General features: G+C 44.3%; 3 protein-coding genes across 3 annotated transcripts in view; 1 reads left to right on the top strand and 2 right to left on the bottom strand.

Annotated features, from left to right (window-relative positions):
• Nucleotides 1-18,142, top strand: part of FYCO1 (FYVE and coiled-coil domain autophagy adaptor 1) — a 90,368-nt gene extending 72,226 nt beyond the window's left edge. Inside the window, exons 16-17 of the mRNA XM_065398674.1 lie at nucleotides 10,531-10,626; nucleotides 18,103-18,142. Of these exons, the coding sequence (XP_065254746.1) occupies nucleotides 10,531-10,626; nucleotides 18,103-18,142 (136 nt within the window). The remainder of the gene's footprint in view (nucleotides 1-10,530; nucleotides 10,627-18,102) is intronic.
• Nucleotides 342-5,432, bottom strand: LOC135875201 (C-C chemokine receptor type 9-like). Its single transcript, XM_065400195.1, has 3 exons — nucleotides 5,351-5,432; nucleotides 2,242-2,302; nucleotides 342-1,538 (listed from the first exon to the last, which is right to left on the bottom strand). Exons 2-3 carry the CDS (start codon nucleotides 2,257-2,259, stop codon nucleotides 342-344), a joined length of 1,215 nt encoding a protein of 404 aa, XP_065256267.1. The 5' UTR covers nucleotides 2,260-2,302; nucleotides 5,351-5,432.
• A 5,651-nt stretch (nucleotides 18,143-23,793) lies between the features above and the next one.
• On the bottom strand, nucleotides 23,794-27,005 carry LOC135875229 (C-C chemokine receptor type 9-like). The gene is made up of 2 exons (XM_065400220.1): nucleotides 26,988-27,005; nucleotides 23,794-25,005 (listed from the first exon to the last, which is right to left on the bottom strand). The coding sequence occupies exons 1-2, from the start codon at nucleotides 27,003-27,005 to the stop codon at nucleotides 23,794-23,796; spliced, it is 1,230 nt and encodes a 409-aa protein (XP_065256292.1).
• Between the last annotated feature and the right edge of the window lie 794 nt (nucleotides 27,006-27,799).

Raw genomic sequence — 27,799 nt, 5'->3', positions numbered from 1 at the left:
TTCAGATTGTTCATTGCCACAGCTGGGTTGGATATTTACAGTTGTAACAAGATTTTTTTTAAATCCCCTCCTTCGGCAGTTCTGCTTCCACTCAGCGTTATACTATTTCTCTGGCTCTTTTCAATGGTGTCACTGCCTTTCAGCCAAAAGTGTAGGGCTTGATCTTTGAAGGTGCTTGGCGCTCGAGGGGGAGGCACTGAGCGCCCTCAACTCCTGCTGACTTCAGCAGAAGTTCAGAGTGCTCAATACTTTGAAGGATCATTGGATCAAGCCCCTCATGAAGATGCTAATTCACTTTGTTGAGAGGGATTTTCCTTTTTCTTTCATAGGGTAAGAATCACTTACAGAGCACTGCATTCAGTACTCCTTGCTCCGGCCAGACTCCCATTAACTTTGAAAGGAGCTTGGCAGAAGTTGGGTGAGAGTGAGGTATTTTGGGGCATAATCAAAGTGAGAGAGCTCCTGTTTTTTGATAGCCCCAGCAAAGCAGACCATTTTGAGCTCCCTTCTTGGCTATCATATATGGAAGAGCTCTGTTCTCGGCTCTTATCAGTGCAGAATTCCGTAAAGAGGGCTTTACGGAATCTTTCCCCAACAAACACATAGAGGAAGGGGTTCAAGCAGCTGTGAAGGAAGGCGATGCTCTGAGTTATCTGGAATCCGAGGTCAATGTTGTCAGAGGTTTTGCAGTCAGATATGACCATGGAGTAGGCATCGATGGTTTTGACCAGCAAAATGCTGTTGTAGGGCAACTGGGAGAGGAGGAAAACTGTGATAATAATGATGATGATCTTTAATGATTTGTGCTTTTGGGATCTTTTGGCTTGAAGGAGGGTATGAATTATAAAAGCATAACAAGTAACCATGACAAAGAGAGGAAGGAGGAATCCTATTGTGATTTTCAAAGCTAGGACAGTAACTTTGATGGTTCGGGTCACTGTGGTAGGGTATACCATCTTGCATGTAGTTGTATTACTAACTTGCTTAGATTCACTGTATACTATTTCTGGGATGCATAAGCCTATTGCAATCAGCCAAACACCAAAGCAAACTAGTTTACTGCGCAGAAGCCTTTTTCGCTTAGAGTTCTTAGCTTTCATGGCCTGGACAATTGTAATGTACCTGTCAAAACTAATGCATGTTAGAAATAACATACAACTGTAGAAGTTGATCTTGTACATGCTATTGAAAATTTTACACATGACATTCTTAAAGATCCAGCCATGTGAAGCTGCTATTGCCCAGAAAGGGAGAGTGAAAACGAAGAGCAGATCAGCAATGGCCAGGTGCAGCAGGTATCTGTCAGTGATGCTCTTCCTGTATCTGTATTTGCAGTAGACGAGGATGACTAAGGCATTACCCACTGTGCCGATGGAGAATACAATCCAGAAAAATGCTGGCAGGAAAGTTTGAGCAAACTGCCGGACGTGACTTTTTTCACAAATGATGTCTGTGTGGTTAAACGGGTTGTCGTACGGAGGCAACACAGAACTAGAACCCGTATAATAATCCAGGTTGGCTGAGTAGTTCTGGGTGGCCTGCAGGGGAACATCAGGTTAGTTTTATGCTGACAAAATCATTAAATAAGAAACAGTGAAGGTGGAATTTTTAATTAGTTTTGCAATAACCTGGGGAAATTTTCCACCACCAGAGCCTGGAAATTTCATACCGTCCGTTGGCTGTCGATCAGAGTAATGTCCAATGACCCAAATACATTTGAGTGCAGATAGTGCAGAGGTACAATCTATGCTCTTGCTGTGTGAATTTAGGCAAATCAGTGAAGTTCTCTGCTTCTCATTCCCGAGGCGAGAACCACAGCAGGAGGAAATTAACATAGCTGCCCATTTACATCAGCTGAGGATCTGGCTCCCCAGCTATAAACTACAGACAATAATACTTCGCTCCCTGAGGTATTTCATGATAAAGTGCTTTAAGATCCTCAGTTGGAAGATCCAATAGGAGAGCAAAGTACAGTTATACTCTCAGCTTAGCAGGCAAATTCATGTCCAGCATCTTTTGGCTGAACCATACTACAAGTTTGTGTGAGCCGAGTGGTTTGATATGACGGGAGCATCCATGACTGAACAGATGTTCATTGCTAGCTTGGACAGGACAACACAGTTCTAGAATATGTTCAGGGAATGTGTTATAGCGCCTTAGGGAATGATGTCATAGCCTAGGTCACAAACCGAAAGGGGGGAAGAGAGAGAGATTATTCGGCAGTAGTAGATTTAGACTCACCGTGCTCGTAAATGCCATCTGCAGTCAGATCTTTATTCTGTCTTGAAAACAACACTATGAACTTGAGAGGGAATAAGGTGGGTAAGTGACATATAAAATACAGACCTTCGGATAGGACTGAGATGAGTGTAAAACCCAGGAATATTCACAGAAAGCCTTCTCAAATGAGCCTGGGGGCCAGATTCTACTCTCCTACCTCACATGAGTTGTCCCTTTGAAATCCAGGGGACTGTGTGGGTGAGTAAGATGAGCAGGATTTTACCCTGCCGTTTTCAGTTATAAATTTGCAACTTTGTTTTCGTAACGCAAGTTTTCCAAAAACAAAGCTCTCTAAATATGCTCAGGCATTTACATTTGCTTTTAACAGCATACTGGCTGCAGCTTTTCAAGTGCTCTGGGCAGGTTAAACATTTTTAATGGCTAGGATTACTTCTGTTTCATTTTTAATAAGCTGTACAGTCCCTGGGTTCACACTTTTCTTAAAAAACTGTTAAATGAAACTAACATAACTTTCCAAAAGCTCCTGGGAGTGGAAAAAAATTCTCTCAAATTATCTTTCACAGCTAACAAGGAAATCCACCTGTCTTCATTAACAGCCTCTAGTTTAAAAACACCTCCATTTTCTGCAATGACTGGTTATCTAATCTTTTTCGTTCCCTCTGGGAAATGTCTTTTTCTATAGGCTGTGATCTCTACTTGGGATTATTTCAATTTTAGTCATTGGTGGCCAGGAACTATGTAAAACCCAAGGGTGGACAGGAATGGGCCCAAGAAAACCTGTGATTTGCACCAATTGGCAATCCTATATTCAAGCAGGGATAAACTAAGCTAGTGCAAATCATGGCTTTCCTTGACTACAGTTGAGGTTTGCACTAGTGCAGCTATGCACCAATGAGGGAATCCCAAACACTGAGAAGACCTAGAGTTTTCCCCTTAAATACTATTAGCCACTAAGCAGGTGACCACACACTCACTGGATCTCAGTGGAAATCACTCAGGACGTTCAGAGTGTCACTTGTTCCCGCATCTTTGAAAATAGGTCACACTACAAACAGGTTTCATTGTGTAGCCGGAGCTGACACGTAAAACCGATGCCCACAACAGCGAAGTTACATTAAATAGTGCTTGTTCCAAGAGGCCGTGACCCATGAAAATAAAGAAAAAAACTCTGTGTTTCTCATCTGTGCTGACTCATAAAATCCCTCCTGATCTCATTACTGGTGGGTGGTAATCCATCATCCAATCCCTCACTATATTATCACTAGCTGTGCTATTAATTTTTATTGAGACAACAATCTCATTCCATTTGTGTGTGTGTGTGTGTGTGTATATACATATATATATATATTAAACATTACCATTATCCTTAGGTCTAAAATCTTTTATGCTTGCCCTCAGTCCAAAAGTGAAGGTTTGAAGAAAATCCACTCAGTGTTTTTGTCATTAGACAAGGGTCAAAAAACAACACTTCTTTCATGCATTATTTGGATACTTTTTTTCACCCAACTCAAAATAATTTTGTTATAAAAGTACTAACTTTGGAACTAATCTGGCCACCTTTTGTCATCATGGGGGTGCTACTTATGTGAATATTTGTAACTTCCAAGTAAGGTTTACAAAATGGAGTCTTTGCATGTATATCACTATAGCTTTGACAAGATCAGGTGAAAAAATAGATTACAAAATAAAAGAATTTAAAGTCATGAAAAATATATGCTCTAGTAATTTTAATCATATAGAGCAACAGAGACATGCAGAATTCTGTAGCTCCCGGGCGTTCTATGCATTGAAATATGTTCAGTAGATTACTTTTTATGATTATATCTATGCTGTGGGGCATTTAGTTGAATTTGTGACCCCATGCTTAGTTGAGGCTCACATCCGTAGATTCAGATTTCCTCTTTTTAAAAAACAAAGAAGGAAATTAAATGCCTAAAACTATATTAATGTCACAATGCAGATGGGAATTTTACAGTAGTAAAAGGAGGCAGATTGAAAGTCCCCACCCCTACAGAAATCATAAATTAGTCATACTATACCGAAATGCTAAGGCATAAATAGTAACACCAGAGAGTGTCATATAAAAATAGTACATGTAAACGGGATGCTATTTTACAGTTCTGAGATGCATCATTGTAAATTCAGATAATTACACTGGAGCCGATGGAGTTATCTGGATTTATGCTGGCGTAACTGAGGAGCAAAAAACGGTGTCACAAAAAAATCCTGCCTTGGGTGTGTGTAACATGTTATCCACAGCTTTGCTATCATGTGCGGGGGAGTTATTGTTATTTCACGTAGCTTAATTTCAAATGTTCAGAGATATTTTAGATGTTGAAGATACTGACTCATTTTTCTATAGCAAACCCCGACACTGAGAGGTGACAAGCAGCAGAATGGCTGTTAAGTCAATCAGAGCCAACTACTTCATCATAATCAATTTTATCCCCTTTTGGATGCTTGTCTGCAATTCTGCAGTTTGAAAGAAAATACAGCAGTGAGAATCCTGTCAATTAAACAACTAGAAGTGTGATGTGACCCTTTCCAATTACTATCTGTCATTACCCAATCCAAAATGTAACAATGTGTCCTCTCTCTGCTGCATTTTGTTTGTTCAAAAGCTTCTAAGCAAGTGGGAATCTCCCAAGTGAGCTGTAATTGACAAAATTATTTTCGGAGGGCCAGGTTCGAATCTCAGTCACACTGGTGGTGATTCGTAGTAATCCCACTGAAACTGATGTGCACCGGGGATAATTGCGAGAAAAATGTGGCCATCCCAGGGGAGTCATTTAGCTAGCGATTGCCTTGTTTGCTCTTAGTATCCATTTCCAAAATGTCACTGTAAATCCTTTTGGGATGCACAGGGGTAGCTTGGCTGGGCTGACTGCAGCAGCCTTGGGCACCCCAACAATTACTTTTAACAGTAAATATTTTAAAGAAAACAGTAAAAAGTCGTTACAAAAGGATGACTTAAAAATTGAATTTACTGCTCGCCAAGAGAGGTGGTGTGTCACAGAGTCTCATCTCCACTGCAGCAGCATGTGGAAAATAAACAGAAAACTCTTAACCCTCATGCCAGGGACAGGATGGGAGAGAACTGGGCACTTACCAGTGGCTGTAGCTCCTTATTGAGTCCGTATGTCAGTCACTGCACTGGTGGCCCCAGGTGAACGTGTGCTCCTAGGACTTCAGCAACTCCTGGGAAGTGTTTGTCATTCAGTGCGGGTCTAAGAGGGCATATGGCTCCAGGACTCTGGGTTGGGTGAATCTGTGGCTGCCTTTATTTATCTGTGGCTTGAGTCGGTTGCAGCCTCATAAATGAGGCAAACCAACCCCTCTCCTCACCTGGAGTTCCAGTAAGCCACACCCAGATGTTTTCTTCATGCTGCACAAAGGATGTTTTTAGTCTTTCCCCTCCCCCCTCTTTGGGGTAGTAGTTAGATCCCTGATGCCTGAACGTTTCTCTGCCTGTTAGTATCTGTCTGCTCATACAGCAGCTAATGCAGGACAAACCAGAAATGTCCAGTGCCGTGGCTGCCCCCTCCACAGGCACTGGTGAGAACAACTGAGCCCGAGGGAAGGGTGAGAACGAATGAGTTGCAGCCATAGTCCTGACCTCTCTACACTGGCCAGTTCATCTGGCTTGGAGCGCATGGGAGCATACCCTGCACCCGCTGTGGGAGGCCCTGTTTTGTCCTTCCACAGGGGCTCTGCTGTACGGAGTAAAGGCCAGGCAGGGAGGCTAGTCCAAGCTGTTGTAATGTCTGCTTTCTTCCAGCCCACTTGACATGTGTGCTAGGGGCTGCCAAATTCTGGTGGCCAGGCAGCAGTGTGATTTGCTGAGGAGAGGAGTGGAGCGCAGACCCAACTCTCGCCCCTTACTAGGGCTCGGCTCAGGCATTTCCTCACCCGGAGGTGGGCTGGTCTTTGGCTGCAATGTGCCTCAGTACCAGCATAGCCCCAATGCCCGACTATGATTCTTTTCATCGGCAGAGAGGTGGGGCTAGGCAGTTCGACTTGCATCGGTTCAGGGTCTGGCAGGACAACTGGGGCCCCAGGAGACAGAAGAATTCTGCCCTGTGGGTGTCATTTTTCTTGGGCTCGCTTCGTTAGCCAATCATGAGTCCTAATGCACAGACCAATTAAGGATCCCAGGTGAGGCGGAGGTTCCACCTGTGCTAATTCATCTTTGATAGAGTTGTTGAGCCCCTGCCTGAAGTGGTGTTCCTGGGCAGCCTCATTCCAGTGGGGATCTGCAGCCAGACATCAGCGTCCCACTGCATATTTGGAGACAGACCAGAGGGCCTAGAGAGCAGCTTCTGCAGTACGTTCTCAATTAGGGCTATCAAAGACACCTGCCATTGCCTGTACAAAGTAGTCCAAGTGTTCAAAGTGAGGGCTGGACCCCTCCAGGAGTGGGGATGCCCACATCAGGGCCTTTGTGGTGAGCAAATTAGAACCAATCCTACTGATCCGTGGGGTACAAATGTGGCTGTAACATGAACTGGAGATGACATTGGTTAAGGAACCTATGAAACTTGGCATAATAGCTGTTGAACTTGTCGGGTAGAAGCAGCTTGGTCATTTAGAAAGTGGATGTGAGAATTGCAGGGACAGAAGACAATGCCTGGTACTGTACTGAGCCTGGAGGGCTGCATTCTGCTCACTGAATTCTGTGACCTGAGCCCGCAGTTCCCCAACAATGTCCAAAAAGGCGGATTGGACTCCTGCTGTTGCCCTTCTGTAGGAGAGCTCCAGGCTATGGGGCGAAAGCCCCTCCTACAGTCTACTGGGCTGCTCAAACTGCTACACTCCCAGGTGTAGGCGTTGCAAGCTAGTGGTCGGAACAGGAGTCTGGCCTAGTGGTCAGAGCAGAATCCGAGAGCAGATCAGGAGGTGTGTTCAGGGGACAAGCCAATGGTCAGAGACAGGAGTTGGGTGCCAGAACAGAACCAAAGTGCAGAGCAGGTGTCGTAGTCAAGAGACTATCCAGTGCTTGGAGTCAGGAATCAGGAGTTCTGAGGAAGGCAGGGACTAGGGCAGGAGCAGGGAGAGGCGCTGGTTAGAACAAGGGCTGGTACAAGAACCAGGTCTGGTGCAGCTGCAGGCATGGAACGCATTGAACAGACACTGTGCTGCTGCTGCTATCAGACTTTAATAGACAGGGCCGGCTCTAGGCACCAGCAAAACAAGCTGGTGCTTGGGGCGCCAAATTTTTAGGGGCGGCATGGCCAGCGCCAGAATGCCGCCCCTAAAAATGTGCCCCGGCCGCCCTAGCTCACCTCCGCTGCTGCTGCCACGGGAGGGAGGGGGAGCAGCGGCGCGCGAATCAGCTGTTTTGCACGCCGCGGCCGCTCGGGGTCTCCACCTCCCTCCCAGGCTCTCAAACCTGGGAGGGAGGGGGAGACTCCGAGTGGCCGCGGCGCGGGCGCCGCTTCTCCCCCTCCCTCACTCCCTCCTAGGCTTGAGAGCCTGGGGGGAGGAGGCAGGGCTGGGGATTTGGGGAAGGGGCGGAGTTGAGGCGGGGCCAGGCGTGGGGTAATTAAAAAACGGGGGGGGGGGGCAAAATTGTTTTTGCTTTGGGCGGCAAAAACCCTAGAGCCGGCCCTGTTAATAGAGATCTGTTGGCTCTTCTGTCTAATCAGGAAGTACGATTACTCCCTGGGCCAAGCTAAGCTCATTGCATGGTCACCTAGCAACCCAAGGAGCCACCTGAGTTCCTGACAGTGTTGCCCCTCTAGTGTTTAATCCATCGTGAAGATAAAAGCCTACTACCACTTCTCGCTAATGGAGTTCCTTCTTTAAAGTGGTGGATGTCTGTGCACTGGTGAAGTTGACACATTCATACCCGCTGATGACCTGTGGTGGGGTTTGTTGCACTTAGCTGCTTTCTCTGCACTGCTGCTAGCCTTAACCCCATCATCCCCCTTATCGTAAAGTTCTATAGAATTTCATAAAAAATGAACTTTTCTATAGCTGTTTGGAACTGGCCTATAGAGTGTTTGAGAGAATGAAATCGTTGCTATACAGTTCTGTAGCATGGTTCAGAAAACCATAAAGAGAGATCATGTTATAATGTAACTAATATTACATTTTTTAAGTTTTTGCAGAAATGTCTATAATACCCTGTTAATTTCTTACATATTAAAATCTACAGGACTTTCCCATAAAAATGGCAGCATAACTGGCTCAGTTGGCACGTTACTGTTGGCTCCTGTAACACCTCTGATGGAGGCAATGGAGTAAGTAGGCAAAGTTAATACATCTTAGAGTAGCATTAACTTACATGGGAACTGTCCATGTGTGTTCCATGACTTTCAATGAGGAACATGGTGCAGACAGGCTGCTTTCAGACTCCTTTTCCTCTGCCTCTCTACCAGGGCCGGCTTTAGGCCAATTCCACCAATTCCCCCGAATCGGGCCCCGCGCCTAAGAGGGCCCCGCGCCCAGTGGCAGGGCTGCCGGGGTGGGGACAGGTGGCTGAGAATCCCTTCCCTGGCTAGAGGCTCTTTTTTAATTTTTACTCACCCGGCGGCGCTCCGGGTCTTCGGCGGCACTTTGGCGGTGGGTCCTTCACTCACTCCGGGTCTTCGGCAGCACTTCGGCAGCAGGTCCTTCAGTGCCGCCGAAGACCCGGAGCGAGTGAAGGACCCACCGCTGAAGACTAGGAACGCCACCCGGTGAGTACAAGCCCCACGTGTTTTTTTACGTGTTTTTTTTTTTTTAGTCATCCCAGCCGGGGCCCCGTTGAAACTGTTCGAATCGGGCCCCGCACTTCCTAAAGCCGGCACTGCTCTCTACAGCCCCCAGCCCAGTATTTCACAGGCTACTCCGATATGTGAAATTGATGCAGAGGCAATACTTCCCTTACATGCACCACTTTTTGCACAAACTATGAGGTCTTCCACTCCACTGACTGTAGCATGTAATGGAGAGAAGCATATAGGGGTGGGAGGGTTGAGTCTATGATAATTTGATGTTCAATATATTCCTGTTCCTGGTTCATTCACAATTTCCAATAGGTGCAGAAGTTTTGCTGTTTTATCATGAAGATATTTCTTGTAAAAGTATTCTGTCATGGACCAGCATTTTGAGTGATATTGTCAGAATAATGACACATTTATAGAACACTTTGCAGTACAGATCCAGTATCAATTTCACTTCCCTCTATCAGGGTAGGAGGGCAGCTTTGAAATCTGCCTGCAGCTCCACAGGAAACCCATGCACAAAGACTGCTAAGGAGATGTACTGAATCTGTGTATTCCCCAACTACCCTGGTCTCACATACTCTCTGGACAGTGGCAACCACTTTTGATACTGTGCTGGCCCCCTGAAGTGGGGAGGTTGTTGTCACCACAATCTTCTCCCTCCCTCTCCCCACCCCCACCGGAGCAGACTTTCTATCTCAGAGTCTTTAGTCATGGTGACAAGTTCACTTCTTGCTTGCACAGGTTTTTATCCTACATCTTCAAAGCACAGTAAAAATGTTCGCTAAGAAACTGGACATTAGAATCTTTTCATGACCATGTGCGTAGTAGGGAGAGGAGAGCTGTGGTACAGGAACATCAAGACGAGTGAAGCTGGTATCAGTATAGACTTAACTGTCTGCTGGTAAATGCCGTGTCTTCCATTAAATATCTAAATATCTTGCAGCCCTTGTCCACTTTGTTGTTGTGCTCAGTCTTGTCTAGGGGTTCTCCTGTCACCCAACTGTAACTTGATTGATTTCGATGGACTCATCTCTTGATGAGTGAACTTGATGGTTCACATTACCATCATTCAGAGAGGAATCTGACCTGTACAACACAGTTCATTATTTTACTCTCACTCTGAGTTTCCTCACTCTTACTCAGGGGAAACAGGTCTTGGAAGTAAGGCATTGGACATGGGACAAGGTTTGAGCTTGATTCCTGGAAGTGTCCAGACTTCCTGGTAAGTCACTTAAATTTCTCTGTGCCTCAGTTTCCCATTTGTAAAAATAGAGATAGCAATGATTCCTTTCTCCTACTCTTTGTCTATCTTCTCTATTTGCACTGCAGGCTCTTTGGGGTAGGAACTGTCCCTTACTGTATGTATGTACAGTGACTAGCACACTGGCGCTGCAGTCTGGGTCTGGGCCTCTAGGTGCTGCTGTATAGCAAATAGTAAAGATGATCAAGTTTGTCCCTCAGTAACTGAAAATAATCTACCATAGGAGGCAAGTGTGCAAAGGGTACTATGGTGATTATTTGTCTGTGTTGTGCTGTTTCAGAGATTATTTAATAACAGTTTTCTTCCCTTTTGCCATAGAAACAGCACATGTAATTCGTTGACCTTTGATGACTCCGAAGAATTGCAAGTGGCCCAAGACGCTGAGATATGTTTGCTGAAGTCAGGAGAACTGATGTAAGCAGAATACTTTCATTACTGCCTGGTTTAAAGAATAAACCTCAAATTTGCATCTTGGCTATGTGCGCACAACTCTCATTGACCTCAGTGGGAGAATAATGGGAATATACCTGGGTTACATGGTAGCTGTGAGAGATGATAAGGAGCAGGGCTTAAATTCAGCCAGAGCTGTCCAGAGCGGAGCTCCGGTAAACATTTCCAAACCTGTGGGAGCCCCAGTTTCCCTCGGGGGGCAGAAGTCCTGAGCCCCGGCACGCCCCATAGGGCAGAAGCTCCGAGCCCCGGTGCCCCTTGTGGGGCTATAGCCCTGAGTCCCTGCATTGCCCCCACTTGGGGCTTAAACCCCAAGTCCCAGAACCCCGCCTCCCACGGGGCTCAAGCCCCGAGATCCCCCTCCCTGCAGCTGAAGCCCGGAGCCCTGCTGCTCCGCAGGGCAGAAGCCCCTAGTCCCACCACCCCACCGCAGCGCAGAAGCCCCAGGCTCCCCACCTCCCCCAGCCCAACGGCTGAAGCCTGGAGCCCTGAGGGCTCCCCCCACCCCTCATGTGCTCTCGAGTTTTTAAAGCATGTTAGAGGGGAGACCATGGGGGGCTCAGGAAATAATCTATGAGAATTTAAGCCATGATAAGGAGAGAATCAGCTTCCCTCCTACCTGCCCATCCGTTTGGGGCCAGGAAACCTTCCCTCCCACTATTGCTAGAATTCAGGGGGGCTCTGACCATGTGAACAGAAATTCTGGAGAGAGGCCTTTAGCGCTTCAGTACCTGGAGGAAGACATTGCATTAGAGGCAGGGGGAAATGCTCAATTAATCACCGGTATTTGGTGAGCCTTTGGGGGAGGGGCTTATTTCCCATCAGCCACCTCTACCCAAAATGAATCTGGCATAGCTACTGCTGTCCGTGGCTTCTGTCCTGATGAATACGTATATGCCACAATAGGAGTAAATCTTCAAAAGAGCCCCAACCCAGCCTGCACTTGTGTGCCCACAACCCCCTGCACACACACGACTCGAGTGCTAACATTTACACACAATGGCAATAGAGTGTGTCACTTGCACAGCAGCTAATAGAATTGATATGCACAAAACCCATCATTCTTATCCCCACCCGTAGATGCCCCTTTTTGAAAATTTGGCTCAGTTGTGAAAAAGGTTTATACTTTGACTACAAGAAGGTGATTTGGCCTGTGCTGGGATTTTGTTGAGAGCCCAAGCAAAGGCAGCAGTAATTGAAAACAAGCAAACTATTGTTTTGATTGAGGGGGAGGGTTAAAAATGTCATCAGCTTCTTAAAATTGAGGGTCATCTGAGTGAGTTTGGTAGTTGTTTCATCTACGGTAAGAACTAACGTTGTGAATAAAGCTAAACATTTCTCTTTGGCCTGGGTTCAGTAGTTATCATTAAAATTCAGCGTTTGCCATTTGTTATCTAACAGTAATCTCTGAGATACCACAGTCATCCCTATACTTAGAGTAGGAAATAACCATGGGAATGGTGTGATATCTGGTGCAAATGTTGCTTTTTGATGGCAAACAATGAATTCATTACAGTATAACATACCACAGATCACGGTTTGCTCTTTGCTTAGATGATTTCTCTTGATTCTAAACAGTGATATATCAGACCAACTCCAGTGGAGATACTGTGGACAAGACAATGAGCTGAGGATCTAAGTATATAGATGTGAAATATATCACTGTAGTGAGGCAGTCTGACAGTGTGTCAAAGTGTGAAAAAATACACCCCTGACCGACATAAGTTTCCCTGGCAAAAGCGCCGGTGTGGACAAGTGCTATGTTGGCAGGAGAGGCTCTCCTGCCAACATAGCTACCACCACTCGTTGGGGGTGGTGTAATTATGCCGGTAGGACAGCTCTCTCCCACCAGCATCGAGCGGCTACACAGGAGACCTTACAGCAGCGCAGCTGTAGTGGTACAACTGTGCCAATGTGAGGTCTGTAGTGTAGATATAGCCTTCGGTTCCCAACGTTGGCACATATGTAGTTTGCTTGTTCACTGACAATGTGAGCTTTAGGGTTAATTACCCCCAAAATCCCCAGGACAGAGCACCATGTGACATTTAGTAGAACGGCTGCTCATTTTCACTTGCTCTATACATCCTTTTTTCCCTAAAAAATCCATTTCTCAGTATGAATGACGTTAGCATGGTAAGTAACTTAAATAATAAGGTGGGTGAGGTAATATCTTTTACTGGACCAACTTCTGTTGATGAGAGACAAGCTTTCAAGTTACACTGAGCTCTTCTTCAGGTCTGGGAAAGGTACTCAGATTATCACAGCTAAATACAAGATCAAACAGAGTGTTTAGCATAAGGGTTAGCGCATATTCTAAGGGTCCATTCAAGATGACGTGGCCCATTAACCCCCCTGTAGTCAATGACCAAAAAGAGGGGTTAAATGGGTTACAATTGTTGTAATAAACCATAAAATCCAGATTCTTTATTAAGATCGTGATTTTCAGTGTCAGGCAAAGTTACAAATTTAAGATCCCCGCTCGTCTTTGGAAGGTGTTGTGCAGGTTTCCTTTGAGGACTGATAGATCAGATATGGAGTAATCACTTTGTGAAAAGGGTGTTTTGTCTTTTATCATTTTCCTGTCTGAGTTCATAAAAGAGTTTAGTGATTGTCTGGTTTCACCCACATAGGTTTTGTTGGGGATTTTAGTGCCCTGAGTGAGATATACCGCATGTTGTGATAGGCATGAGTAGGATCCATGGATCCTGAAAGGTGTGTTGTTGTGGGGGTGTTGATCAGTGTAGCAGTGGAATATGTCTTCAGGTTTTGAACCTGTTGTTCTGGCAGGGGTTGGTGTGTCCTGGTATGTGGGGAGCTGCTCTCATGATGAGCTTGGAGATGTAAGGGGTTTGTTTGAAGGCCCAAAGAGGAGGTTCAGGAAAGATTTCTTTAAGGATGGAGTTCCCCTTCAGTATGGGTTGTAGATATTTGATGTTACCCCCTATGGGTTCCACGATGTGGTGGTGGGTGACAACTAGGGGTGTGCGGTTGGAGTGGATTTTATATCTGTATTGAAGCAAATTCGCTCAGGGTATTTGGGTGGCCTGTTCCCTGATGTGATCTGCTTCTCAGGTGGAGTGTCCATGTTTGGTGAAGGCGTGTTAAGGTGTATATCCCAGACTTTCTGCTTGGAGCATATTCTGTGGTATCTGAGGGGCAGCCAGTAAACTTGCTTTTCTTACATTTTGTTTGTGTCATTCTTTTTGTTTAATACACAGCTGGGGATAAGGATGTGTCAGTAATGAAAGAATTTATGCACCCTTCAGCAAAGCACTGAAGCACATGGTTAATGTCACAGAAGTTCAACATGTGCTTAAGTGCACTCCTGACTTGGGCCATAAAGCTTGTTACCAGATGTTAATCCCACTAACTGTGAAGTAAGAAATCTACATGTTTAAACAATACATTCTGCCTGCACATTAAATGCTCTCACACCAAGTACCAGAATTTTTAAAAATCAATTATAAGTACAAGTCCATCTTCCATTACATGTGACAGGGATAAATAGAATATCTCAGCAGTTTCCTGCTTGGAGAGTTAAAGTTCTCCAGTGATTGATAGAAGTCTGAGGGTACGTCTATACTTACCTCCGGGTTCGGCGGTAAGCAATCGATCTTCTGGGATCGATTTATCGCGTCTTGTCTAGACGCGATAAATCGATCCCGGAAGTGCTCGCCGTCGACGCCGGTACTCCTGCTCCGCGAGAGGAGTACGCGGAGTCAACGGGGGAGCCTGCCTACCGCGTGTGGACCCGCGGTAAGTACCTTGTAGTTCGAACTAAGGTACTTTGACTTCAGCTACGTTATTCACGTAGCTGAAGTTGCGTATCTTAGTTCAAACTGGGGGGTTAGTGTGGACCAGCCCTGACAGTAACTAGTTTGAGATATTAGGCTTCCATTGTAACACTTGTACAAATGTTCTCCCTTTTCAATAGGGTGGCAACCACCAGCAAAAGGCTCAGAAATGCCAACTGTATTTCAGGAATAACTTCCATTTTAAATATATTTTATTGTACACAAACATGCCCTCTTGTTGCTCCCAGGAAGGTATACGTCTAAATATCTCTTCTAAACCTGCAGTAGAGGTAGAGCTTTGAAACCAAGTTCTGTTTTGATTTTTCAATTCCAAGTACTTATTCCTATGACCCGATGCAACTCTCATAAGGAAACTATCAGAGGGCAGGTGAAAGTGAGAAACTGTGGTATCTATGTACTGATATTTGCTAACACCTTCTCTAGTTAGGTAGAGTTTGAGTGTAGAGATTGAAATATGGAGTTTTTCATCGCTTGTAGACGTTGTTAGACTGGCTATTAAGAAAAAGGGGTTAAAAATTGGTTCAGTGGCCTGAGTTTCAGATTTTGTTAATGATAGTTTCCCGTGATTCTGTAACATTGTTCCATCCTTCGATCCTCTTAAACTCTGAGATGGTAAACAACAGAATTTACTGCAAGATTATGTTCAGCCAATTGAGTCCAGATTGTCTTCTTGTAGTTAATGCCCCTACTGCATCCAATCCTGCAGTCCTATCTCACGCAAAACATCTCCAAGTCCAATGGATGTTTGCTTAAGTAAGGATTGCAGGATTTGACCAGCTATCATGATCTGACTTTTACCTGAGATAAACTAACACAATCTGCTGTTGTGGGGTTTTGTTTGTTTGTTTGTTTGTTTTGATTTGTACAGCTTTATCTCAAAAAGAGTATTTTATCTCTTGACTGTTGAACGACCTGTGATCTATGATGGTAGTGATTTTCAATAGCTTTGAAAATATGCTGTTATTTTTAATTATATTTTTAAGAAACGCTATTATTCATATGTGTATGAAAGCACCTATATTACCACTGCTTGAACACCTGTTAAAGCTATGCAATAGTTATAAAACAAAGTATGTACAGTACTTTCTAAACACAAGAAACGTGTTCCTATGAAGGTTTCTATGTTTCAATACTGTGCAGAGACTACTCAAAAGCCAGCTTGTTCTATAGGTGTGGTCAAAATCTTTCCATCAAAAAATGTTCAATAAAATTTGGGTTTTTTTACAAAATTAAAAATTTTGATGTTTTTGTCAAAAAAACAAAATTTAATTGGCTGAAAACTAAAAAACCATTTTCTTGTTGTTGAAAAGTTTGGATTTTCCCCCCTGAAAATATTTGATAAATATGAAAAAGAAAATCAAAATTTTCAATGGGGAAAAAACACATTTTCTGGTCAACTCAAAATTATAAGAAAATGCACCTATGCAATTCTTCAGACTTTATAGATAGGTATCACTAAGGGATCATTCTTATCTTATTTCAGACTTATAAGCAACAAATATACTTTTTTGATATTCAGTTTAGGTTTAAAATGTTAAAGTGGGTTTTAAAAAATGGTCTGACTTGTAATACCTGTTACAAAAAATGCTGTTACAGATGCAAAATTAGTCTTGATCAGTCTACTCTGTAAGTAGATCCACTGAAATCAATGGAAGCTCTTGCAGAATCAGGTTTCTCTCAATGCAACTTACAATGGCAGAATCTGGTTTATAATTGGCAGAAAAAGTCAGCAGTTCTCGTGTGTGACACTAAAGAAAGGGAAACAGGCATGTTTCTTTTTTCTGCTTTGGCTCTTTTAAACCACAGTAATCACACAAAAATAAAAACTCGAAGGATACAAATGACGAGAATGATTCCTTTTTATAGACTGAGTGGAAGGTAGCAATTGTTGAGCCTCATGTTGTAGTGACCAAGCAAGGTACTGACAAACTTCAACAGGACTTTATTTTTAAAGTGGAAACCTCTTTACCAAGCTGCTGCTGCTGCTGCACCCTCGGTAGCTCTCACTCAGCCTCCTCAACTCCTCCCCCTCCTTCCTGTTTCCTGTCCTTCCAGACGCCCAACAGCCAGTGCTCCCAGGTCTAATAATTACAAGCAACATCTAAACACCACACCTCATCAGGTTTGATCCAGTCTAGATAAGTCCACCCAAAACTGGATGCATATCCAAACCTAGTGAGGTCCTCCTCCTTCTCCCCTGTCCTCCTATCCTTCTCTCTCCTGGTACCAACCCAGTCAGGTCACTTTCCTTTGTCCTTCCCCGAATCTCTGCTTCCTCTACCCCAGCCTACGTGCTCCTCTGCTCCTTCCCTCCAAGTACAAATGATTTCCTCCCCATTTCCTGGCTAAATCCGGTGACTCCTATTACCATTCTCCATTGTCCATCCAGCCCTCATGCTTGGCACTTTCTCCATCTCCTCTCCCCCATGTTTATTTCCCCAGTACAAACCAGTGGTTTGCAGTCTCTGCTGGGCCCAGGGTGGCTCCTGTATTCAAATCTTGTGCATTTATGGGCAGGGCTGGTTAAAAGTTTTCAATCAAAAAGCCTTTTTTGGTGGAAAATAGGTTTTTTGATTTAACAAAAATCGTCTCCATAGAAAGTGTCTGCTTTCTACACAAAATTTGAGGATATTTTTTTTTAAACAAACTGAAAAATCAAAAGATTTTTGGGTTTCAGTTGAAAAGTTTTCAGTTTATCAAAAGAAAGTTGGGGAAAAAATTTGAGGGCAGATGGACATTTTCCAATCAGATCTCCTCATGGGTCAGAGGCATCTCAGAAAGGACTGAATATCGCTCACCAAAGGAGGCCTAGGACCATGAGAGATTTCAAGGCAGCAACTGGTGGAAGCGCAGCAGAGCCTGCCAGGAATCTGACAGCTCCCTGATGGGAATAGCAGCTGATGTAGGGGGCCCTGTGAGGAGTTAGAGGAGGGAAAAGAAACCTGGGGGTGGGAACAGAAAACAGTGGGAGTTTCCAAGTCTAGGCTGAAGGATCTGGCTGGTTGACTATAGAGAACTTGGAAGGGGGAGATAAATTTGGGTACAAAAGAGCATTGGATGGGGGTGGGAGGACTCTTTATCAAAGGTTCAGTTCAGTTTGGGAGAAGGATTGAGGTTCAAATGGGTGTGTGTATTTTTCTGGTGCCGTTCCTCAGCCCTAATGGATTCTGTTTGATGGGAATAGCACTGTTGCTGTGATGGCACAGATTGTTCATGCTGATTGTAAGCACTGAGGTCTGTAATCCCTATTGCTGAGGTCATTATTGTTATTGTAAACGGCAGTGAAAGGGGATGGATGTTGTTTATGGGTGATGTACTTTTTAATTGGTCAATACATAGTATTTTTAGACCATAAATGCCCTCGCTATGCCCCCAATCCAAAGCCCACTGAATTAAATGGAAGTCCTCTTGGGGGGAGGGATAGCTCAGTGGTTTGAGCATTGGCCTGTTATCCCAGGGTTGTGAGTTCAATCCTTGAGGGGGCCACTTAGGGATCTGGGGCAAAATCAGTACTTGGTCCTGCTAGTGAAGGCAGGGGACTGGACTTGATGACCTTTCAAGGTCCCTTCCAGTTCTAGGAGATGGGATATCTCCATTAATCTAATCCTCTCATTGATTTCAACAGGCTTTGGATCAGGCCCTATGTTAATCTGCCAGGACCCTGACTCATCTCAAGATATTCCATTTAGTTGACAATCCAGTTCATCTTTCTTATTATATCAGTACTACGTGTAAAGTGCCATGGGAAGATGTGTCAAAGAAAGATGCAGAGTCCTTTCCTTTGTAGGAACAGAGAGGTCAGAGACGGTCACAACTGAGCTCTATGCTGCTGAAAATATGATTAAATTTAAAAGATTCTAATTAAGATAGAAATGAAATTAAAACGAGTAGCACATAAGCAGGGACGGCTCTATGTATTTTGCCACCCCAAGCACGGCAGTCAGGCAGCCTTCGGCGGCATGCCTGCGGGGGATCCGCTGGTAACACGGATTCGGCAGCATGCCTGCGGGAGGTCCGCTGGTCCCGCGCCTTCGGCGTACCCGCCGCCGAATTGCCACCAAAACCACAGGACCGGCGGAGCTCCCGCAGGCATGCTGCTGAAGGCAGCCTGACTGCTGCCCTCACAGCGACCGGCAGGCCGCCCCCTGCGGCTTGCCGCCGCAGGCACGTGCTTGGTGCGCTGGTGCCTGGAGCCGGCCCTGCACATAAGCAATAAACAAATTATGCACTAGCAATTTCATTACTTACCAGCGTATTATTTTATTATTATTATTGCTGAGCTTATGTTTTATTCTTATTGAGGCAATGAGAATTTATTTCATATTTAAAAGTGGAACACTACACTATGCAATATAATGGATGTTTAACTGAAGTCTAACTGCAATTTTCCTTAAACTTTTAGGTGTAATTTTAAAAGCATTTTGCTACTGTTTAGCTGAATACTAATTTCACTAAGATATTTTTTCTTAAAATGCCAAACATAAGTTAAAGGGACACTGTCAAGTGGTAGGCCAAACTGCGATCTATAATATATTATAAATAATCTGGTGAAGGGTGGCCTCTGGATTTACTTTTTCTCTGTCTCTTTTTTAAATCTATCACTCTGTTGCAAAGATTTTTTTAAAAAATGCGCTGTTCATGTAGGGCCCAGAGTGGCTCTGCTTCTGCAAAAAACGGTATTGCAACCTCAAATATTCAAAAACATGAATCCGCCCCACCACCCCAAAATCTAGAGATTTATAAGGCGATCATGAGATTTTTTTTAAATTATAAATGTTGGGCTTTTTATTTCCCTTTTTTGCTTTTGAGTCTTTAGGGTGCATTTGTATCACATTTTCACACTTTTCTCTGCAAGCATCAGGGGTAGAAACTTACTTATTGAAAAAGGAACACTGAGATACTCCTGCAACACCATGACTCCAGCAGCTGGGGCTTAGTGAAAAACACTAAAAACTGTTGGCAACACTGAAAAACAGCCATCCAGCATCAAAATCACACATTTATTAACAGAACTCTGTTATCAGAGCTGTGCTGAGGTTGTCAGTTATGTTATCAATAAAGCTGGGACACAAACGAGGTAAGAAATGTAGCAGTTGTACGACATCAGAAATGCAGGTGGTTTTTTTTTTTTTTTAAATAACAAGGAGTCCGGTGGCACCTTAAAGACCAACACATTTATTTGGGCATAAGCTTTCGTGGGTAAAAAAACCTCACTTCTTCAGATGATTCTCTCCCACCACAGTTTACTCTGCATAGGGTAGAATATAATTGTTTTTTTGTCTTTTTGTTTTTTTCATTGCTTGACAGTGTTCCTTTACATTTGTATAAGTGTTACTGAAAATTGGTTCATGAAAACTTACTGACATGTATTGCATAAAAAGAGTTTACAGCTTTGTAAACTGCTGAAGTTGTAAAGCTGCAATACGTGACTTTGCTCAGTTTTGTTTTAAAATTGAACTTGCACTATAGTTTTAATAATGCTCAATGAAATTTACTGTAACGTCTTCAGAAATATCTTTTGGTCATAACTGCCAAAGAATTGCACAATGGATTTGCACCAAGTTCAACTAACTTTCACAGAGAAATAAAGTTTTTTTGAATATTGAAGTCTGTACATTTATGGGGATGTAGACGGCTTTGTCCTGGAATATTTCTTGATGTTTTTTATTTTTACTCAGGAATTTACTTATTAAATATTATATAATTTAGAGTAAGGATGACTATGGTATGCAGGAGGGGCAGGGACATCAATTTGCATGGCACAAGTCTGTGTTCAAGTGGGTGAGAATGAACAACATCGCCACAGATAGCAATGCATCGCTGAAGGACCATACATGGGATGGAAAACAACTGGGGTGTGCCTCAGAGATTTTCCCACTTCCTCAAAGGAATCTTGTCAGACTGATGTAACAGGCAAGTGAGCCAGCAAACCTGGCTGTGACAGGTGAGTCTGTGCCAAATGAGGTCACGTGTTTGTTTAATTTTGTCTATTCTGTGTATGTTCTTATGAATCGAGTGTGACGGGTTGGATCACAGAACCCCCCTGGGGTTGCCACCTGATGTGCCAAAACTACTTCTTCTCCTGCTTTCCTGCCCTGGCAGCTTAGGACTTCAGTGCCCTGCCTGGTTTGAGCCAGATCCGCTAGCCTGCTGCAAACCCAGACCCAGGTCTGAACCACGTCCCCTAACAGCTGTAGGCTTAACTGAAAGCAACTTACAGAAGTGTTCCTGTCTTTAACACTCAGAGGTCCAACTCCCAATGGGGTCCAAACCCCAAATAAATCGGTTTTACCCGGTATAAAGCTTATACTGGGTAAACTTATAAATTGTTCGCCCTCTATAGCACTGATAGAGAGATATGCACAGCTGTTTCCCTCCCACCCCCCAGGTATTAATACATACTCTGGGTTAATTAATAAGTAAAAGTGATTTTATTCAATACAGAAAGTAGGATTTAAGTGGTTCCAAGTAGTAACAGACAGAACAAAGTGAATTACCAAGCAAAATAAAATAGAACACGGAAGTCTATGTCTAAGAAACTGAATACAGATAAAAACCTCACCCAGTAAGCTTCCTTTTACAGACTAGTCTCCTTCTAGTCTGGGTCCAGCAATCACTCACACCCCCTGTAGTTACTGTCCTTTGTTCCAGTTCCTTTCAGGTATCCTTGGGGGTGGATAGGTTTTCTCTTTAGCCAGCTGAAGACAAAATGGAGGGGTCTCCTGGGGGTTTAAATAGACTTTCTCTTGTAGATGGAGACCCCCCTCCTCTCTCCTATGCAAAGTCCAGCTCCAAGATGGAGTTTTAGAGTCACATGGGCAAGCCACATGTCCATGCATGGCTCAGTTTTTACCAACCAAGCCACATTCCTGTGAAAGCTCGGATGTGGATTGGCAAGTTCATTGTTGGCTTAAGTGGTTTTTGATTGGGCACTGAATTTGTGCTTTTCTCAAGAAGCTGACCATAATGCTCTAGTAGGCTCAGGGCCGCCCGGGGGGGGGGCAAGTGGGGCAATTTGCCCCAGGCCCCGGGCCCCACAGGGGCCCCGACGAGAGTTTTTTGGGGCCCCTGGAGCAGGGTCCTTTACTCGCTCCGGGGGCCCCAGAAAACTCGCGCGGGGTCCGGGCCCCCGGAGCTTCTTCCACTCCGGGACCCGCCGCCGAAGTGCCCCGAAGACCCGCGGCGGGGGGTCCTTCTGCCCCGGGACCCGCTGCCGAAGTGCCGGGTCTTTGGCGGCAATTCGGTGGTGGGAGCCCCCCGCCGCCGAAGACCCCAAGCCCCCTGAATCCTCTGGGCGGCCCTGACTAGGCTAGTTAAAATCAAGCAAGTATACAGCCAATATTCCTAACTTCAAGTACAAAAATAATACATGCATACAAATAGGATTAATAGATTCAGTAGACCATAACCTTTACAGAGATATGTTTCATGGCATATGTAGTATAAAACATATTCTCATTATGTCATATGTACATTCATAAGCATATTCCATAAAGCCTTATGGAGGGCCAGCAGCGGCTCCAGGCACCAGCGCTCCAAGCGCGTGCCTGGGGCGGCAAGCCGCGGGGGGCGGCCTGCCGGTCCCTGCAAGGGTGGCAGTCAGGCTGTCTTCAGCGGCATGCCTGCGGGAGGTCCGCCGGTCCCGCAGATTCGGCGGCAATTCAGTGGCAGGTATGCCGAAGCCGCGGGACCGGCGGACCTCCCGCAGGCATGCTGCCGAATCCGCAGGACCAGGGACCTCCCTGCCGTGCTTGGGGTAGCAAAAAAGCTAGCGCCTCCCCTGTGGGGGGCACCGTCACATCGAGCATGTGTTAAAACTCTACACAGGATGTAGCCTGGCTGCAGGGTGTAGCCTGTGAGAGAAGCAAACAACAGTCATGATGCAGAGAGCTGAAACTACACCACCAAGCATATACATGATATTGGTCAAAGTCTGCCCTCATGTGCGCACAACTCACTGGGCCCCCTGTGAATGGTGCTGCATTTGACCCATGGAAATGTTTCTTTCTGTAACACCAATTTTTAAGCAGCTCAGAGCGTACAGGATTTTGAAATTATTCTCTCTCTTTCCTATTCTGTCTCCTCAACATTCTGTGCACAAAATCCTACTCAGAGTAATGTTCTGCTCTGTTATACTAGTGTAAATCCAGCAAAGTTACACCAGCTTTCTTTTGCTGTAACTGAGAGCAGAATCTAGATCATAGTTCTTACCAGTCTTTTTTCAGGTAAAAGTCCCAGTGAAATCAATTAAGAATTTGGGCTGACTAAGACTTGCAGATATGGCACAGTTATTATACAATGTGCTGGACAGGATCCAAATGGGGCAGTTTTTCTAAGCCTTTCTGTCCAAATTATGGCAAAGTCACATACCCTGGAATCTAATTGATCTATTTCTATCATTGCTTCAAAAACCTTCTGATGACAATACAAAGAGATTCAAGAAGTGATTCATAGGCAAAGTAGCATGACCAGGTCGCAACCTTTCTGTATGAGAAAATACAGATTAGGTTTCAGAACACTCAAAAGCTTCATGTGTCAATTAACCCAGGAACATGGTTCACCAAATACCACACAGTAAAGAAGCCATTATTTCTATTAGGGAGACTTGAAAATTCAAAGGGCTGACAAAAAAGTGACATGCAACAAAGTTGGGGTACACCTCTACCTCAATATAACGCTGTCCTCGGGAGCCAAAAAATCTTACCGCATTATAGGTGAAACCGCATTATATCGAACTTGCTTTGATTCCCCGGAGTGCGCAGCTCTCCCCCCCCCACCCCCCCCCCCGGAGCACTGCTTTATCACGTTATATCCGAATTCGTGTTATATCGGGTCGCGTTATATCGGGGTAGAGGTGTATTTTGAAGTGCAGTCTTTCACTTTTTCCCCACATTGGGGGATATGGGAAGAACAGTGGTGAAGAGCTAATCAGTGCCTCATGGGTAATTATCTACATAGTTTGCTCTGCTGGTACAGATTTTTTCGATTGGCAGATATTAATATGGTTTTCTTGCTGTTTGAGAAGTGTGTGCACTGTCTATCATACGTCAAGATTCCACTGCTTTAGCCAAAGCCTGAACTCACTGTGGTTCTCACAGCTGAGCTAAAAAGGCAGGGCAAGCAGCACTCTGCTCACAAGTCTAGGGCTTGATCTCTCTCCAGGGGGAGGCACTGAGCGCCCTCAACTCCTGCTGACTTCAGCAGAAGTTGAGAGTGCTCAATACTTTGAAGCATCATTGGATCAACCCCCTCATGAAGAGGCTAATTCACTTTGTTGAGCGGGATCTTTCTTTTTCTTTCATAGGGTAAGAATCACTTACAGAGCACTGCATTCAGTACTCCTTGCTCCGGCCAGACTCCCATTAACTTCGAAAGGATCTTGGCAGAAATTGGGTGTGAGTGAGGAATTTCGGTGCATACTCAAAGTGAGAGAGCTCCTGGTTTTTGATTTCCCCAGCAATCCAGACCATTTTGAGCTCCCTTCTTGGCTATCGTATATGGAAGAGCTCTGCTCTCGGCTCTTATCAGTGCAATGAGTCATGTTCTCCAGAATTTTAAAGAAGGCTTTACGGAGTCTCTCCCCAACAAACACATAGAGGAAGGGGTTCAGGCAGCTGTGAAGGAAGGCGATGCTCTGCGTTATCTGGAATCCGAGGTCAATGTTGTCAGAGGTTTTGCAGTCAGATATGACCAAGGTGTAGGCGTTGATGGTTTTGACCAGCAAAATGCTGTTGTAGGAAAACTGGGAGAGGAGGAAAGCTGTGATAATAATGATGATGATCTGTAATGATTTGTGCTTTTGGGATCTTTTGGCTTGAAGGAGGGTATGAATTATAAAAGCATAACAAGTAACCATGACGAAGAGAGGAAGGAGGAATCCTATTGTGATTTTCAAAGCTAGGACAGTAACTTTGATGGTTCGGGTCACTGTGGTAGGGTATACCATCTTGCATGTAGTTGTATTACTAACTTGCTTAGATTCACTGTATACTATTTCTGGGATGCATAAGCCTATTGCAATCAGCCAAACACCAAAGCAAACTAGTTTACTGCGCAGAAGCCTTTTTCGCTTAGAGTTCTTAGCTTTCATGGCCTGGACAATTGTAATGTACCTGTCAAAACTAATGCATGTTAGAAATAACATACAACTGTAGAAGTTGATCTTGTACATGCTATTGACAATTTTACACATGACATTCTTAAAGATCCAGCCATCTGAAGCTGTTTTTGCCCAGAAAGGGAGAGTGAAAATGAGGAGCAGATCAGCAATGGCCAGGTGCAGCAGGTATCTGTCAGTGATGCTCTTCCTGTATCTGTATTTGCAGTAGACGAGGATGGCTAAGGCATAACCCACTGTGCCGATGCAGAATACAATCCAGAAAAATGCTGGCAGGAAAGTTTGAGCAAACTGCCGGACGTGACTTTTTTCACAAATGATGTCTGTGTGGTTAAACGGGTTGTCGTACGGAAGCAACACAGAACTAGAACCCGTATAATAATCCAGGTTAGCCGAGTAGTTCTGGGTGGCCTGCAGGGGAACATCAGGTTAGTTTTATGCTGACAAAATCATTAAATAAGAAACAGTGAAGGTGGAATTTTTAATTATTTTTGCAATAACCTGGGGAAATTTTCTACCACCAGAAATTGGAAATTTCATACCCTCCATTGGCTGTCGATCAGAGTAATGCCCGATAACCCCAATACATTTGAGTGCAGATAGTGCAGAGCAAAGGCCACCTATGAAACTGTGGCATCTTTAGTATCTAAACTATTGAAATGTGCCTACACCCAAAGTCTAAACATTTGACCGTCAGGAAGCCCCATGGAAACAGAAGCCCAATCTTGGTCTATCTCTGGGGAAAAAATAGAGCCAATTTCCTTCTGGTGTAAATGGGTACAGCTCCATTGACTTCAACAGAATTGTGGTCATTTACTCCAGCAGTGGATTTGGCCCACAGAGGATTTGGAGGTATAATGCCATTAATACAACAAATTAGATAAGTCTGGTGCCCTTTTGTTACCTTTGGGGTACTCTCAGCTAGGGCTTGAACCAGCACCTATGGGAGTCAAGAGTAGCCTTTCCATTGATGTCAGTGGGTATTGGATCAGTGAATGTCTTGGACTGTCATAGTTCCATAACTCATTGCTTGGAAGTGAGATTCTGACATCTCTCCTTCACCCACAAGAAATGTTTTCTCCTTCAACTCAGGATGTTTGTGATAGTCAGAAAGCTCTAAATCAGCTCTGACCTATGGGGATTCCCCCAGTGCAGGCAGCTCCCTATGGATGTAAAGCCAATATGCCGTCTCCCCACAACTCTGCACCACCCAGCATAGCTGTTGTGCCGCGGTGCAGAGGTGCAAGAAGGGCTATAGCTGATGTGGCTTGCAAGTTGGCAATACAGATGGTCCCATAGCCAGCCAGTGCAGTTTACCTCAGACAGGGATGGGGTCAGGGTAGAACCAGACTCATAATCAGGGACTTAGAACAGGCAACGTTCTGGCTTCCCTCTCTCTGCTGTGCCCAGAGAAAAGTGAGAGTAACAAGGAACCTAGCCAACAGAGTCTATAGAAAACAGGCACAAGGCTAAAATTTCATAGCAGACACATCACTCTTGTGACCTTTTTGCTCTATTTGAACTTTTATTCCAAAAAGAATCCTCTGGGAATCTATCAGCCATTTTCTGACTTGACTTGGACTGGTGTTGCATCAGTGGAGCTACTGCAGATTTACACCAGCGTGACAGAGATCAGACTCTGGCCCAGTGGAGTAAGACCTGTGTAAAATGGGTGTGTCATCAGAATCAGGCCATCTCTTTCTTACATATTATATATCTGATTTTATATATATAAAATAAGTAAATGATAGTGCCCTTTTAATGCAACATTTCTAATTGGGGCATCTAGAAGTCTTGCAAGAACAGGTTATTTCCAGAGTGAGCACCTGAATCTTCTGATGCTTCCCCATCTGTGGGGCATAGGTATGATCCTGCTGTTAAATCATAGGTACAACCTATGCTCTTGCTGTGTGAATTTAAGCAAATCAATGACGTTCTCTGCTTCTCATTCCCTAGGCGAGAACCGCAGCAAGTGGAAGTTAACATAGCTGCCCATTTACATCAGCTGAGGATCTGGCTCCCCAGCTATAAACTACAGACAATAATACTTAGCTCACAGAGGTGTTTCATGGTAAAGTGATTTAAGATCCTCAGTTGGAAGATCCAATAGGAGTACAAAGTACAGTTATACTCTCAGCTCAGCAGGCAAATTCATGTCCAGCATCTTTTGTCTGAACCATACTACAGGTTTGCATGAGCCAAGTTGTTTGATATGGCGGGAGGATCCATCACTGAACAGATGTTCATTGCTAGCTTGGACAGGACAACACAGTTCTAGAATATGTTCAGGGGAATGTGTTATAGTGCCTTAGGGAATGATGTCATAGCCTAGGTCACAAACTGAAAGGGGGGAAGAGAGAGAGATTATTTGGCAGAAGTAGATTTAGACTCACCGTGCTCGTAAATGCCATCTGCAGTCAGATCTTTATTCCGTCTTGAAAACAACACTATGAACTTGAGAGGGAATAAGGTGGGTAAGTGACATATAAAATACAGACCTTCAGCCAGGACTGAGATGAGTGTAAAACCCAGAAATATTCACAGAAAGACTTCTCATATGAGCCTGCAGGCTAGATCCTACTCTCCTTCCTCACATGAGTTGTCCCTTTGAAATTCAGGGGGCTGTGTGGGTCAGTAAGGTTTGTTTTCATAATGCAAGTTTTCCAAAAACAAACCTCTCTAAATATGCTAAGGCATTTACATTTGCTTTTAAATGCATACTGGCTACAGCTTTTCAAGTGCTCTGTGCAGGTTAAACATTTTTAATGGCTAGGATTACTTCCGTTTCGTTTTTAATAAGCTGTACAGTCCCTGGGTTCACATTTTTCTTAAAAACTGTTAAATGAAACTAACATAACTTTCCAAAAGCTCCTGGGAGTGAAAAAAAATTCTCTCAAATTATGTGTCATAAGGAAATCCACCTGTCTTCATTAACAGCCTCTAGTTTAAAAACACCTCCATTTTCTGCAATGACTGGTTATCTAATCTTTTTTGTTCCCTCTGGAAAATGTCTTTTTCTATAGGCTGTGATCTCTCCTTCGGATTATTTCAATTTTAGTCATTGATGGCCAGGAACCATGTAAAACCCAAGGATGGACAGGAATGGGCCCAAGGAAACCTGTGATTTGCACCAATTGACAATCCTACATTCAAGCAGGGATAAACTAAGCTAGTGCAAATCATGGCTTTCCTTGTCTATAGCTGA

This window comes from Emys orbicularis, chromosome 2 (assembly GCF_028017835.1).
Source record: "Emys orbicularis isolate rEmyOrb1 chromosome 2, rEmyOrb1.hap1, whole genome shotgun sequence".
In the NCBI taxonomy this organism is placed as follows: domain Eukaryota; kingdom Metazoa; phylum Chordata; order Testudines; family Emydidae; genus Emys; species Emys orbicularis.
The sequence above is the reverse complement of the archived record's forward strand: the minus strand, read 5'-3'. Positions and strand labels throughout refer to the sequence as shown.